General features: G+C 47.1%; 1 protein-coding gene across 1 annotated transcript in view; it reads right to left on the bottom strand.

Moving 5' to 3' along the window:
• Positions 1 to 13,607, bottom strand: part of MCPH1 (microcephalin 1) — a 2,120,508-nt gene that overhangs the window by 1,961,636 nt on the left and 145,265 nt on the right. The window contains exon 3 of the mRNA XM_069606102.1: positions 9,687 to 9,805. Coding sequence (XP_069462203.1) covers positions 9,687 to 9,805 — 119 coding nt within the window. The remainder of the gene's footprint in view (positions 1 to 9,686; positions 9,806 to 13,607) is intronic.

The following is a 13,607-nucleotide window of genomic DNA, read 5'->3' as shown; positions in this document are numbered from 1 at the left end:
GTATTTACCATAGATAGCACAATAATGTTACTGTATTTCATAAAACCAATACACTTCTAATATATATACTCCAAACACAAAACAGGATGGGTGCCTGTATGTGCTTGAGAGGTTCATCTGTCACCCGCCTTGATATCATGGTTGTTAAACTGACTGCATGGGTGCGCTGTTGCTCAAGACTGAAGATGGCCTCCCGAGTCTGGAGCTCTGCAGCCCCGGACTTTGGCATGGCCTAAACATAGTTTTAAAAGTGTGCACTGCATCCAAACTGAATTATTCTGCAGCGGAACACCTCTACACATGGCCCGCAGCGATTGAACACTGACTGGCGCTCCATTGGCAAGGCAGGATGATCCGCCTTACCCGCCCTCTTCCACCTTCATCTGTGACACTGAATCAGACCCGACTGGCACAGTGGTTACCGGCACCCCACCACAACAACGAGCAAGGTCTGGGGGGAAGGGGGAACCCAGGAATCTACTCACCAACGATAGGGCTGATGCGAGCGGGCCACTCCTGCTGTCCCGGTGAGCCGACTTGTGTGGGCAACACCATCCTCTGCCCGGGGCTTGGGAGCTCACGCTGAACGGAGCCCATTGTGTGGGTTGGAACGGTGAGTGGCGAGTGTTACTGGGGTCCCCCCCCTTGAAGACCACGCTGGGGTGGCGGGTCCCCATCCAGGGCTTCCCGTCTCCTGCAACGGCCCACAGGTGCACCCTGCAGAACACTGGGTTCGGTGCCTGCACAAGTCTGCCTGCTAGCCTGGGCAGGAATCGAAGCGCTGTGCACACATTTTCCACCCCTGGAGGCCGACCCTGCAGAACTGATAAATGCAGTGTCTGGACGCCCGGTCCTGTCTGAAGTCTGGTACAGTGACTGAAGCTGCGGGTTATAGTGCATGGACTGGCTGCCCTTAGATCCTTTTTTGGCACCTTCTCAAGGGGCGCCCCCTACATCTGCGGTGCTGGAATTATTGTGACCCGAGACCCCTCTCCTGCAGTTGAACACCCTGTATCACAATGAACCCCTGTGATGGTGTGACCCGCCTGAGGAACCTGGCATATAATTATTCCTGGCAACCCGCATCTACTCCTATTACCTCTGTGCCCTTCCTGCCTTCCTGGGGGCCTAAACATGTGTACTGGGACGATACAGCGGTGGTGAGAGACACTGGTGGGACTCTGCAGGCCTCTGTCTCCCCCTCAGAGCAAAATAATAGCTGCTCCCCTTTACACAACTGTACAAACAGGACTAGGGGCGCAGGAAAGAAGCAATCCTCTATGAACATCAATGCCAAGGCTGCGCTCAATGCTCAAGACGGGGCGGAAGACGCTGGTGGCAAGATACCGTCACCGGAAGAAACCAGCGAACTACAACACATGATGGACTATATGCGCGAGGGATTCACAGCAATGCACACCAAACCTGATGATATGAGCAGCACAATTAGCTCCATTAAGTCCCATATGGAGAATTCTGATGCCCGCATTACAGAGGTGGAGACCAGAGTGAGGGTTACTGAGGACTAGATCGGGGCGCTCAGGGCCGACATCTCCTTGCTCTCAAAACAAGTGTTAACGATCAGCAAGAAGAACGAAAACATGGAATCCCGCTCAAGGCGGGTACCTGAGGATAATACTGAAGGCTCCATGGAAGACTTTATTGAACGCACCCTCCTGTCTTTACTGGATGCCCCTAAACTGTCGCCCCTAAACTGTCAACAGTTCGCAATAGAACAAGCCCATTGATCAATTGCCCCTAAACAGACCTGGGGCTCCCCCGTCCAATAATAGCTTGAGTGCTCCACTACCAGGATAGAGATGCGCTGCTGCGGGCTGCGAAAGCTAAGGGGGAATTGTTGCTCGGGTCAAGCAGGATCCACCTGTATCCTGGCTTCTCAGTTGCAGTACAGCAGGGGAGAAAATCCTTTATGGCTGCAAAGAAGAGACTTTGAGACTTGAGTGTTAAATACACGATGTTATACCCAGCCAAGCTACAGAAAGAACATGCCGATAAGGTATATTTTTTCACCATACCTGGAGGAGGCCATGAAGTTCCTTGATGACTACTGCACTAGGAAAGCATCAGCAGTATAAATCTGTCACGCATGAGCCCTAGTTGCTGACCCCTGCTGAGATATAGATAATGTACAGACCGCCTAGTGACTCACTATTGGGGACTCTCAAGATGGGCTTCCTGCTGCCTCTTTAGCTGATCTAATGTTTACTTGTGAAAGTGCACCTGCAAATTGATCTACACAATGTAAGTGGGGCTGTGTTGAGGGCCGGGCTGTAGTTAGAGCACGTCCCCATGCAAAGCTGCAAGCAATTTTGGGTTGTTGGGATTGGGGTGTTCATTCCTCTGGTTGGGAGATGGGTGGGAACCTTTGGGGAAAATATACAAAATGTGCTCGACATGTGTTGGGGAATGGCAGTGTCCCTTGGTGATTACGCCAGCAAAATGCTCTCCATTTGTCCAGGTTGGGCTCAGGATATGCACAATGCACTGGCCAGATGTTGGCTGAGTCACTGCAGTGTATGAGTTGGAATGTGCAGGGATTGGGCAATTCAGTGAAAATGCAGAGGCTCCAACTATACGCTGAACGACACAAGGCCCTTTTGTTTCTACAGGACAACCATGCAATTGGCTGTGACAGATTCGCTAAGAGCTGGGGCATGCAACGTTATTACATGGCATTCTACTCAATGTCGGGGAGTCATGACCCTTATTCAGAAGACAATATTATATACACATAAAATGGCACACCCAGATCCACCACTAGGTAGATATGTGCTGCAGCATGGCGAACTGCTAGGTCAGGAAGTAGTACTAATGAATATATATGGGCCTAATGCAGATTATCCTGAATTCCATTCTCAGGTAGTGGATCTCTTGGCGTTGTACCCCCTGTTGACCATACTGTGGGGAGGAGACTGATGCAGACCTTGACAGATCTGGGTGCAAGGCTCATCAGTTGTCCAGAGCTGCCCGAGTGATACGAGAATGCCTTGCCAGGTTGGGGGTGGTGGATGCCTGGAGACTGCTAAACCCGACATCCCGAATGTACTTCTACTCCACTGCACACGATTCCCATTCACGTATTGACATTTGGTCGATTTCTGGGGACCTCATTGACACGGCTAACATACTGCCTATGCCTCTCTCGGATCATTCCCCAGTCACAAAAACACTGACATTGGGTGCTGTAGCTGAAGTGAGGCGACCATGGAGACTTAAACCGCAGGCACTGTCCGACCCCATGCTTGCAGCCGAAATGGAGAAAAGCGTGGAGGAATACTTTGAGATTAATACGGGCTCAGTTAGCTCGAGTGCAACACTATGGGAGACCTTTAAAGTTTAGATCTGTGGTATGGCCTTGGCTAAGGAATCTGGGATGTTATAGCGAGACTACCCTGCGCCAGCTCGAACAACAGTACACATTAATCCCTGCTACCGATACACTGGGCGTTATTAAGGCTGAGCCTGACAACCTTCGTGACCATGCCGATAGGGAACGGAAATTTCTTGATAACCCTGGATTGGCGAGGAAATGCAATGAATGGGAACGCCCTGGCAAGTTGCTTGCTAAGGTTGTACGACTGGAGTGTGGAAGCCACCACATTCCACTTGTGCAAAACACAACTGGGACAATGGTCCGCACTCTACCTGAGGTTAATCATGTGTTTCGCTCCTTTTACAAAGCACTTTACGCAAACTGTGATTTAGCATCTACCTCTGACAGAGGCGTTCCTAGATGACCTACCACTGTCTGTTCTGTCTGATGAGGCGAGGGAGGCTCTCTACTGCCCAGTGATGCCGGAAGAGATCTGGTGCCATCGAGGCTCTACCCTCTGGCAAGAGCCTCGCCCCCGACAGCCCGACTATGGAATTATTTAGACATTACATATCCCACCTGGTCCCCCAACTTGCCACCCTATGGGAGGAGTCCAGTGTGCTTGGAGTTACCCCCTCCCCTACACTGCGAGAAGCGGTTATTACCGCCTTACTTAAACCTGACAAACCGGCAACCCAGTGCAGATCCTAACAGCCCCTTTCACTCATCAATTCTGATGTGAAACTATTTGCAAAGGTACTTGCACTTCGGCTTGCCCCTTACATGGAATACATAGTCCACCCAGATCAGACTGACCTTGTCCCGGGTTGGTCTACGGCACTCAACTTGGAGGCGCCTATTCAATAAGCTTGCCCAGATAGACCAGACGGTACAGGCTGCTGCTGCAGCGCTAGATATCCAGAAAGCCGTTGACGGAGTGTCCTGGCAATTCCTCTGGGTGGTAATGGAGAAATGCAATGTTGGTCCGCGATTCATTTCCTGGGTACGTTTTTATACACACGTCCTAAGGACAAGGTTAGTACGAATGGGCAACTCTACTTCTGTCGACATCTGTAGGGGGACTGGCAGGGACGCTCGCTCTCGCCTTTAATATTCGCGATAGTGATGGAGCCCTTGGCTGATTGGATTAGGCACAAGCACGCACACAGGGTGAGCAAGCTGTTAGGTACACCTGAAATGTTATCACTATATGCAGACGATACACTATTGTTTGTGCGGGTTCAAGACTTACATCTTGCCCCGGTCATGCAGGACGTCCTTACTTTCGGGACCCTTCCTGGGCTCTGAGTTAATTGCACTAAATCTGAACTATTCCCTTCGACAGATGTGACGGCTGCACCACATGACCTCATGGGCTTGCCAGGTCTCCCCCCCCCACCCACACCCCGCCCGAGATATTAAATAACAGAGTCAGTGACACAACTATGGGGAATACTTAAACTCCTGTACAAGCTCCGTGGCTGGGCGAAACTCCCCATCACTATCTCTGGGCGTGTATCGCTCCTTAAAATGACCAGCCTCCCAAAACTAAATGTACCACTATGGCCGGGAGCTGAGTTTAAGACACTGAAAGTCGCGATTATCAACTTTATGTGGCATGCCGGAGTGGTTAGGCTAAAATGGGACACTGACAAGACCATACAGTCAGGGTGGCCCCGCGGCACCAGACTTTCAAAAAATACTGGATAGCAGCACCGGCGCAATACACAGCCTATTGGTTTGACGGAGTGCCCCGTTAGGAAAGATTTCATAATTGTAGGTAATTTTCCTTCCATATGGCAACCCCCAACCTTTTTGCTGTTTTTACACCCCGATCTAGACTTTGCCAGAGAAGCGCAGCCTTCCGCCGCACTCCTCTGGGCTTTCGCTCAATTCTTCTGGGTAAACTGACATGCCCTTAAGACAGTCAGTACTGGGAGACTGTTTCCCTTAGTCCTTTCCTCATGTTGCAGCTTTTGAGCAACATGAAACAAGAGTGCACCATAACTTACATTGCCGCGCTGTTGGGTCTCTAGTCATTCCTAAGGCCCTAGAAACTCTCGCTGGATTTATGAAATGTGCAAGTGTGTCAACTGACGGGACTGGTGGCAGCTATCGTTTCTTTGTGTTTTGAACCCCTTTTTGCCATGTTATCTGCGCTTACCGCGTTTGGCACAAATGAGTGGCTTGGCTCCAAAATGGCCATGCCACGAGGTTCTTTGTCCTGTCCGCTGACCGTCTTGCCCCTTCACCTTCACCCAGGTCGAGCCGACCCGGGGCAGTCCTTATTTGGACATGCACTTTCCTGCGAAACAACGCTTTCACGGGCTTCTGCATGCCTTGTGTGTGCCTCCAGGATGTGGACTGGAATGTCTGTTACCAATACACATCCTGGGTGCCAGAGAGTCTAGAGACTCCTGAATGCCTGGGACCACCGTGGTCCGTGATAGGTCCACGTATGGTGTCAGTGTTTGTGAGCGGATCTCCCATTGGGCCCTCTCCGTTTTGGCGAGAAGGGAACTTTGGATAAGAAGAGGCTGAAAACCCCACTACCATGCCGATCTCCTGAGTTCTCACGAACAAAGGATAAGGAGCCAAGTATTCTGCAACTAAGAAGCTGAGTCGAGGAATCGCTGGTGACCCGCTGAAGGTTTGACACCCTGCACTGCTATCGTCCTGCGAGACCACTCTGCCTCTGATCGAACGAGAAGGTCTGCAAAGGCGCTTCGACCCTTTAGAATAGTGGGAACAACTATTCTCGGCACCTTAACCAAATCCTGTACGTAAGCCTTCGGAAGCGTCCCTGGGACATCCAGTGGACTGATCAGCCTACACAGGAACCTTGCTCTGTCACTGCCGTCTGGCTTACTGCTAATACCGTGTCCTCGGCACTCGCACGATTCGTACACTTGGCGTTCCCAGGTCTGAAGTGAGACGTGTGCTTTGGGACCAGAATACATGCGGTTGCCAAGTTGCCCTGCTGTGGTAACAAACCTGTGCGTGTTCGCTGCATCTGGGACACCCTCGACCCCGACTCCTGCTGTCGCGGAATCTACACGGCGTCGAGACGTCCCTCTGATTGCATCTGAACCTGCCAGTACCGAAACGGAACCGGAAAAGCCTGGGTCTGCCTGCATCGGGGACCGGTGAGTAGTCAATACCCTAACCGGTCGCCCTCCCGCAGAGCCTGTGGCTTTCCGTCGCTGTTGTAAACAGCAAACCCTTTCCCGCACTCACGCCCTGCTTCTGCCCCCAAGTGGAGGCCTTGCCTAAGTCACAAGGATTTGTTCACCATCTTTTCGTCCACATTTCTGAACTGCCTGATTTCCCTGAAGAGACTCTCCTTTGCCCGTTGGCACCTGCGTGTGCAGGTACTTTTGAGCACAAGGCTCCACTCTTCGTAGGGCTCGAACATCCTTCTAGTTAGGTGGCCTCTGATGTCGAACTGGGTCTAACGATTACTTGCACTGCCTGTTTTCCTCCCCATCTAGGTGGTCTTCATATTTCGTGCTTCCAACTCTTTAGACCCCTCGGTCTTGTATATATATTGTATTGATTGTGATGTGTTGGTTTACTGGAGTTTTACCGTGATTCTTTACTATGGTCGATGTTACAAAGGCCTTGTAATAAATGTTCCTGTATTTTTAATATAACACCTGTCTGGAGTAATTTATAAGCGTCCATGCTTTGTGTGCTCATTGCGGGCTATCAGTCACCCTCACCCCTCTTGAGACCTAGTCTTGACCACCGCCATCGCTACCCTGATTGGTCTGGCTTGTCCAGAGGTTACCCTGTTCCAAGAAACAAGTTGGCCTTCTGAACCTCTGCCCCTCCAGGACAGAGTTCAGAAATCCATCTTAACATGCCCCTCAACCACATGTTAAGATCGAGCAGCTTGCGGTCGGCGCTCGGGATGTGCGCTCTTTGGTGTTACCACCACCATGGAGGGGACCTGGAGTGATGGACCCCATTGACGTGACAGCACTGGCTTGGCATATGGAAACTGCTAGACGCCCCGGTCCGTTCTATGGAGATCTTCCACTATGGAGCTGCCTCCCGACTTTCCAAAAATAAGTAAGGGCGCTGAATGCAGGTGGGCGTTAGATGGCTACACCACGCTGAAAGAGGTTTACGACATGGGATCCTTTATTGCACTACAAGACTGCCGGGACCCCCGCGGATGCAGCCTTAACGCTGGCTGCAGTACACCGGGCTCCACTGTGCAGTTTGAGATGCCTGGATAGGGTTCCCTGTGTTGCCCACGGACGAGCCATTGCTCGGTTTTGTAGTGGAAGGAAGCTCAACTCAAGGCAGAGTGTCCAGGATATATAACCTGCTGAACCGGGGGAAAGAAACCACTAAGCTCTGCGAGGCCTGATCGGACGACTTGGACACAGACATCACTGATGTGATCCGGAAAGCCATGTGTTCACAAACCTGCACTGTGTTATTTAATTCCAGATTCCGGTTGATAGAATTTAAATTGCTACACAGGTTTCACTACACCACCGCTAGATTGCATCTAATTTCGCAAGATCCCCTTTGCCACTGTCCAGGTGCCACGCAGACGGGGTAGGATATTTCCACATGATATGGGATTGCCCTAAACTGAGGGTATTCTGGGTTGGGGTTTGTGACAAAGCCTATGATATACAACTGTGCTATTGTCCCTGACCCGATGGCCCGTTTGTTACACAAATGTATGCTACTCCGAAGCAATTACCATAAACTTGCCAGCCTCTCTGTTACTTGCCGTTCGATGCATATTGCTGCTGTGGCTGCGACCCACAAATCCCATAGTGGCAATGGCTGTGTGCTGTTACGTGGTCCTCCGACCAGGAGGCGCGATGGCCTCCCTTCAACCAGTGAATTGTAAGCCTGTTGTCATATGGCCTCCTATGCGTATTTATCTACAGTCGCTACATGGAAATTAGTGATACTGAATGATCAACTGACTGCTCTAGATTTCATCCTTCACAATTGTTTGAATTCTGTACAGTCCTGCGCAGGGCCGTTGTCGCACTGCCCTGTCTAGGAACCATTGTTGTGATGATATGCACAACTGTTTAAGTAAAAATATTGTTCTGATCTACACTGCCATGTTTCTCTACCCCTTGTTGTAATGCCAAGCACTCAAAGTTTTAAATTGTTTTTACCTGACTGCATTCATTTTACAAATCGAAGCGTATGTAGCAAACTCAGAAATCTAATTAACAAATAGCATACAGAAACTAAGTAGCATCCATTATATACAAGATATCTTTGGAAGAGCATATCCGAAACCGGTAACTCAGTGGACGGAGGCGATCACCCAGTTTATTAGGCTCATCAAGCACAGACCCTAGTCTCCAAATTACGGGTAGACCTTGCAATCTAGTGTGGGGGGGTTTGGGGAGGAGGTTTACATCATGCTCCCAGCTCTTTAGGGAGGTACACTGTAAAAAGCAATATCTGAGAAAAGGGGTTGGGAGTGTAGGTCACCTTTTGTCACCTAATCTTGGGAGCTGGGTAAGGCTTTTAGAAAATACCGTTTTTACAGTGACAATAAGAATAGATAATACAGTCGTACGCAGTACTTTATTTTGTAGAACAGCCCTGATTGGAGTGCTAGGTTTAGAACGGTCTACAAAAAGTGTTAACACACTTTGACAGGCATGAATCAAAAAGCAGGGAATACATTAAAATAACAAAATATTGCACAGTACGCTCAGTAGTGTACACCGTACTGTAAACAAAAATGCATAGGTGGACCTGATGAAAACCTGGTGCCGAGATGAATGCAAGTGCGGGGGGTTGGGAGGAGAGGTTAGTCGCCAAACTGAAAAGTTTTCCAAGATGAGGAACTAACCAGGTTCAAACCCTCGTCCTTAATCTGTTATTGGTATATGATGCAGTCGTGCAACCCCGTGTACACCAATGTTACTCCTATTTGGTTAGCCTACAACATCCGCTTCACCTTGCAGTGCAATTATAACGTGGGGCAGTACCTGCATGTACTAATACTTCACCCCGACTAAATGGCAAAGAACCACCTATGGGTGGGTGTGTCTTGGAAGGCCGTGTACAGCATGCATCAGAAAAATAAGGCACAAAAAGGGGGTAAAAAATTGCGTTACTGAGAAGTGCGATTTAAAGATCACTCAAGTACAGTAGGAACCAAACAAGGACTGCAAAAACCATCCTTTGTGTGCTCCTACACATGTACAAAAGAACGTAATTAAATAAATGAAAAACATCAAATTAAAACCTTAGACAAAAACACTAAATCCACGAAGTCAGTGCCACACTAAACATGTTAATTCCTTGGGAATTACAAAACAAAAACAGCACTTAAAGCATATGGGTAACTCACTTTTCAACCCAAAGGACAGACACCAACTTAACACCAGTCTTTGTTGCCTTGTTCCATGTACCCTGATAGCCATCCTTAAACACCACATGAGTCACTTCTTTGTTAAAAAATTTGGAAACCTGCATAATGAACAAAGAAAACCCAAGTTAAAATAAAGTTTATTCACAATGCCGAAGAAAAAGCAACACGTCAAAGTGAAACACCCACTTTGCTTGACCTCCCTTAGGTACCTCTTTTAGGTAAATGTTTGCAATCACCTATAGCTGGCATCTGTGGCCCTTTCACCCAGAGTAAATTGGGGAGAGCAGACATTGGGTGTTTTCACAGTCTGTGCAAGAACGTTCAACATGTATTTGGAATGGATTTTTCTTCTTTATGGTAGCACATGCATTTGCAACCACAGGTCCGGATAAGGTCAAGGGATACAAGAAATGAATTTTCTCTTTTCGTGAGTAAGGCAAAGCTATCAGGATGTATTCATTGATTCAGTTTTAATTTAGTTAGCATTTCTACTCATATTGTTACATTGAAGACGCTGCAATAAAAACTGTTCAAATAAAAGGCGCACGAAATATTAGTTCCTTTCGTAACACTTGGGATCTTCCGTTAAACAGATTGGCACGCTTAGGATTGACGGCACACATCCTGTGTAGTACCGCAAATTAGATCTAGTTACACCATACCCCAATTGGACAGTTTATGGTATGCTCAGTTCGTCGGGTTAAAAAATTGAAACCAATTCACCTTTACTAGTCATTCCTCTTAGAAAAGACAAGCATGTGACAGCCATCGAAGGGGGTTTCTTTCATATTGGCTTTCAACCCACAAGATAAAACAAATACTAGCTTATATCGGGGCTCGCAAAATCTACATGCCCACTCGCATTGGGGAGCATATTTTGTGAAGGGCGAGTACCATTTGCATAGTACTCTAACTTTTTGGCGAGTGAGAGATTTTGAAACCTTTGACATTTACTGCAAACAAACTTTGTTTTAAGTAAATGGCAAATAAAAGATTCACTATGCATGGCTGACCTTTGGTTGACAAAATTGCCCCAAATATGAAGTGCGCTTATGTTGACATGCTCCATTTTACAGAAAGCAACAGTGAATATTTTGCCACCCATCACCATAAGTACATTTCTCTTAGGGAGAGTATGTTAACCAAGGAACTTACTGTGCAGGTATAGTGGGATTTTGAAGATTTGCCAGGCATGTGTATACCCGGCATTGCCCGGGATTTCATTTTCTCATAAGTAGCTTTAGACTTTTTGGAAAGGTTCCATAATAAAAAGGTAAGAGAAATTCACTACATTTTTCATTTTCTTATAAAGACTACACAACCCAATTTGTTGTCCTTCTTAAAAGTTCATTATGCAACGTATAACTGTACATGAGAGCAATATGGAGATTCCTGGGCAGCATGAAGGGCGACATGGTGCCAACAATTATGGACCTAAAGTTTAATATTACCAAAATACATGTTCATTGTAAGGCATGTTCAGAAAAAATAAAATGTTTTTCCAGAGTTGAGGAATTCTGTTGGATGGTTTACAGCTTAGTCGGCATCCACCACTGTATCGATTGATTTCTACTCAGCAACTACCCAGAAAGAATATCCTGAAACAGATTATTAATTTCACTAACAGAATACTTTTTAGCAGGATGGCTCGTGCACACAGCCTCTCGTGAAATAACGCTTTCAGCACTATTTGTAAGACAGTAACAGAAATGGCTGTCGCGCCTCTTTATTTAGCAACAATTTGGAAACCTCTGGAATGCTACCTAACATCACACCTTTTGCCTCCGCCTCCCATTCGCAAACACTTCGTTCGCGAAGCCACAAAAGCAATTTTTGAGATGTATATAGATTTTTTTTTTTACAGGGCGTGCTGTAGCAGCCCTATAGTTATGGTCAAGTGGCTCAACCCATAGTAAGAGCACTTTTTGGGTGGCTTATAATTTCACCCCCCGGACGAATCATTACCAAACCTTGCACATAAACTATATGGCCCCGTCAGATTGACAAAACCTTGCCAAACCTCGCAGAATCAAAGGGGGGGGCAAAGTTATACATGGGGGTCCCAAAATGTCTTTTGTCCATAGATGCAATGGAAATAAAATGTTGCTCACGTCTACACCCCAAACCGCTGGACTGATTTTTGCCAAATTTGAGGCAGGAGCGTCAGCTTGGTCCAGAAAGGGTGCTTTTGTAAATTTAGTGTAAATCCGTCCGGTAGTTTAGTTTTTTTTTTTTAAACGGCACAAAAATAGGTAAAAAGAAAGTGTGATATCTGGGTTCGGTCTGCGGACTCACTTCCCTGTTTGCTCCGCAGATGGGCCTTCGATTGGTCCAGGGGCCGAAAAGAGGTCTGGCCATCAGACACACCAACTGATTGGATGGTGAAAAGCATAAGGTGTGTCATTTTCCAAAACACCTGCCATGTTGGATCCGCTGACAGCCGCAACTGACTGCGGATGGATCGATGGGGTAAAAGTCTGGAAAACACATTTTGGGTTATTTGGTGTTGGAAAGAGGGGCTGGGAAGGGTGGGGGAGTGGGAAAAAGAGGATATGGGGCTCACTGATTAGGTGGCAGAAGAGCGTACAGTTGGCGCGGTAGTCCGCAGACACAGACCTAGTCCACGGGCAGAGTTTTGGCGGACAGCTTGAGACACACATTTGGGGTCATTTGGTGACTGAAAGAGGGTTTGGGCAGACAGCTTGGGTTATTTGGTGACTGAAAGAGGGCTTGGGCGGACAGCTTGAGACATTTTGTGCCCGCAAGAGGGCTTGGTCAGGGTAGGGGAGTGGAGTCTAGATGATATGGGAATATTTTCATAGGTGAAAAATAGGGTTGGCTGTCCATTTCGATGCCTGCAGATGTCATTTGAATTGGGAGGTTCAGGGCGAATTGTGGTGTGGTGGTTGTGGCGAGATTCTTGGGCGCATGGCCGGATTATGCTGTGGTGGTAGGCCATGCACCCAGGAACCTGCCCACAACCACCACAGCATAATACGGCCATGCACCCAAGAATCTCGCCACTGACAACAACCATTATATATGTATAGTAATTATAGATAGTGTGTGGGCAGTATACAGTATTTGTAACATTGTGACATAATACAATTGAAGTGCAAATAGTACTTATGATTGCTGTACCATTGGGGGTACAGGTTGAGTTTGTTGTACATGGTAATGAAGGAGAAATCTTTCCTTCTTTCTCTGTGAAAAAAGAAATGAAACACAGCATAACATGTTAGCCATGATAGTTTACAATGTCACTGCATACAATCTCAAATATTCATATACTTTTTAGACCCTCATAATCTCTACATATTAAGTACTATGTTTGAAAAAACATGACTGTTCTGTACAGTTGCCGTTTCGGTTTGCATAATCATTGTGTCATTGGGAAAAGAAATCCATACAGGATTTTAAAAAAAAACTGCATTTATGTGAGTAAGTTTCACAGTATGTTTGTTTGAAGTGTGCAGTAGTAAGGGAATGTTTAAAATGCACAAATAAGTGCATTTGTTGTTACAAGCAGTACTGCAGTAGGAAGAATCGTAATGGTGTATTTGCAATGAAGTGTAATGACGGGTATTTTTGAAGTAGTTAGATACTAGTTGGCGTATTCTAACTGTTCATAGTTTTATAGTTCTGAAGGGTCTTTTTTGAAGCAGATACCCGTTGGAGTATTCCAACTATTTTGCTATTCAAAAGTAGCATTGCAGTATTGCGGATGCCGTTAGAAACCAGTTGGCATATTCTAACTGTTGATAGTTCTACAGGTCACCTAACTGTTGATAGTTCTACAGGTCACGGACTAAACCTTGTAGACGCTCATAATCAGTATATTGCAAGTACCATGTTTGAAAAATGACTGATGTGGACAGTTGTTTCGGTTTGCATAGTCAT

The sequence above is a fragment of the Ambystoma mexicanum genome, chromosome 4p (genome assembly GCF_040938575.1).
Source record: "Ambystoma mexicanum isolate Mex_15411 chromosome 4p, UKY_AmexF1_1, whole genome shotgun sequence".
Classification (NCBI taxonomy): domain Eukaryota; kingdom Metazoa; phylum Chordata; class Amphibia; order Caudata; family Ambystomatidae; genus Ambystoma; species Ambystoma mexicanum.
The sequence above is the reverse complement of the archived record's forward strand: the minus strand, read 5'-3'. Positions and strand labels throughout refer to the sequence as shown.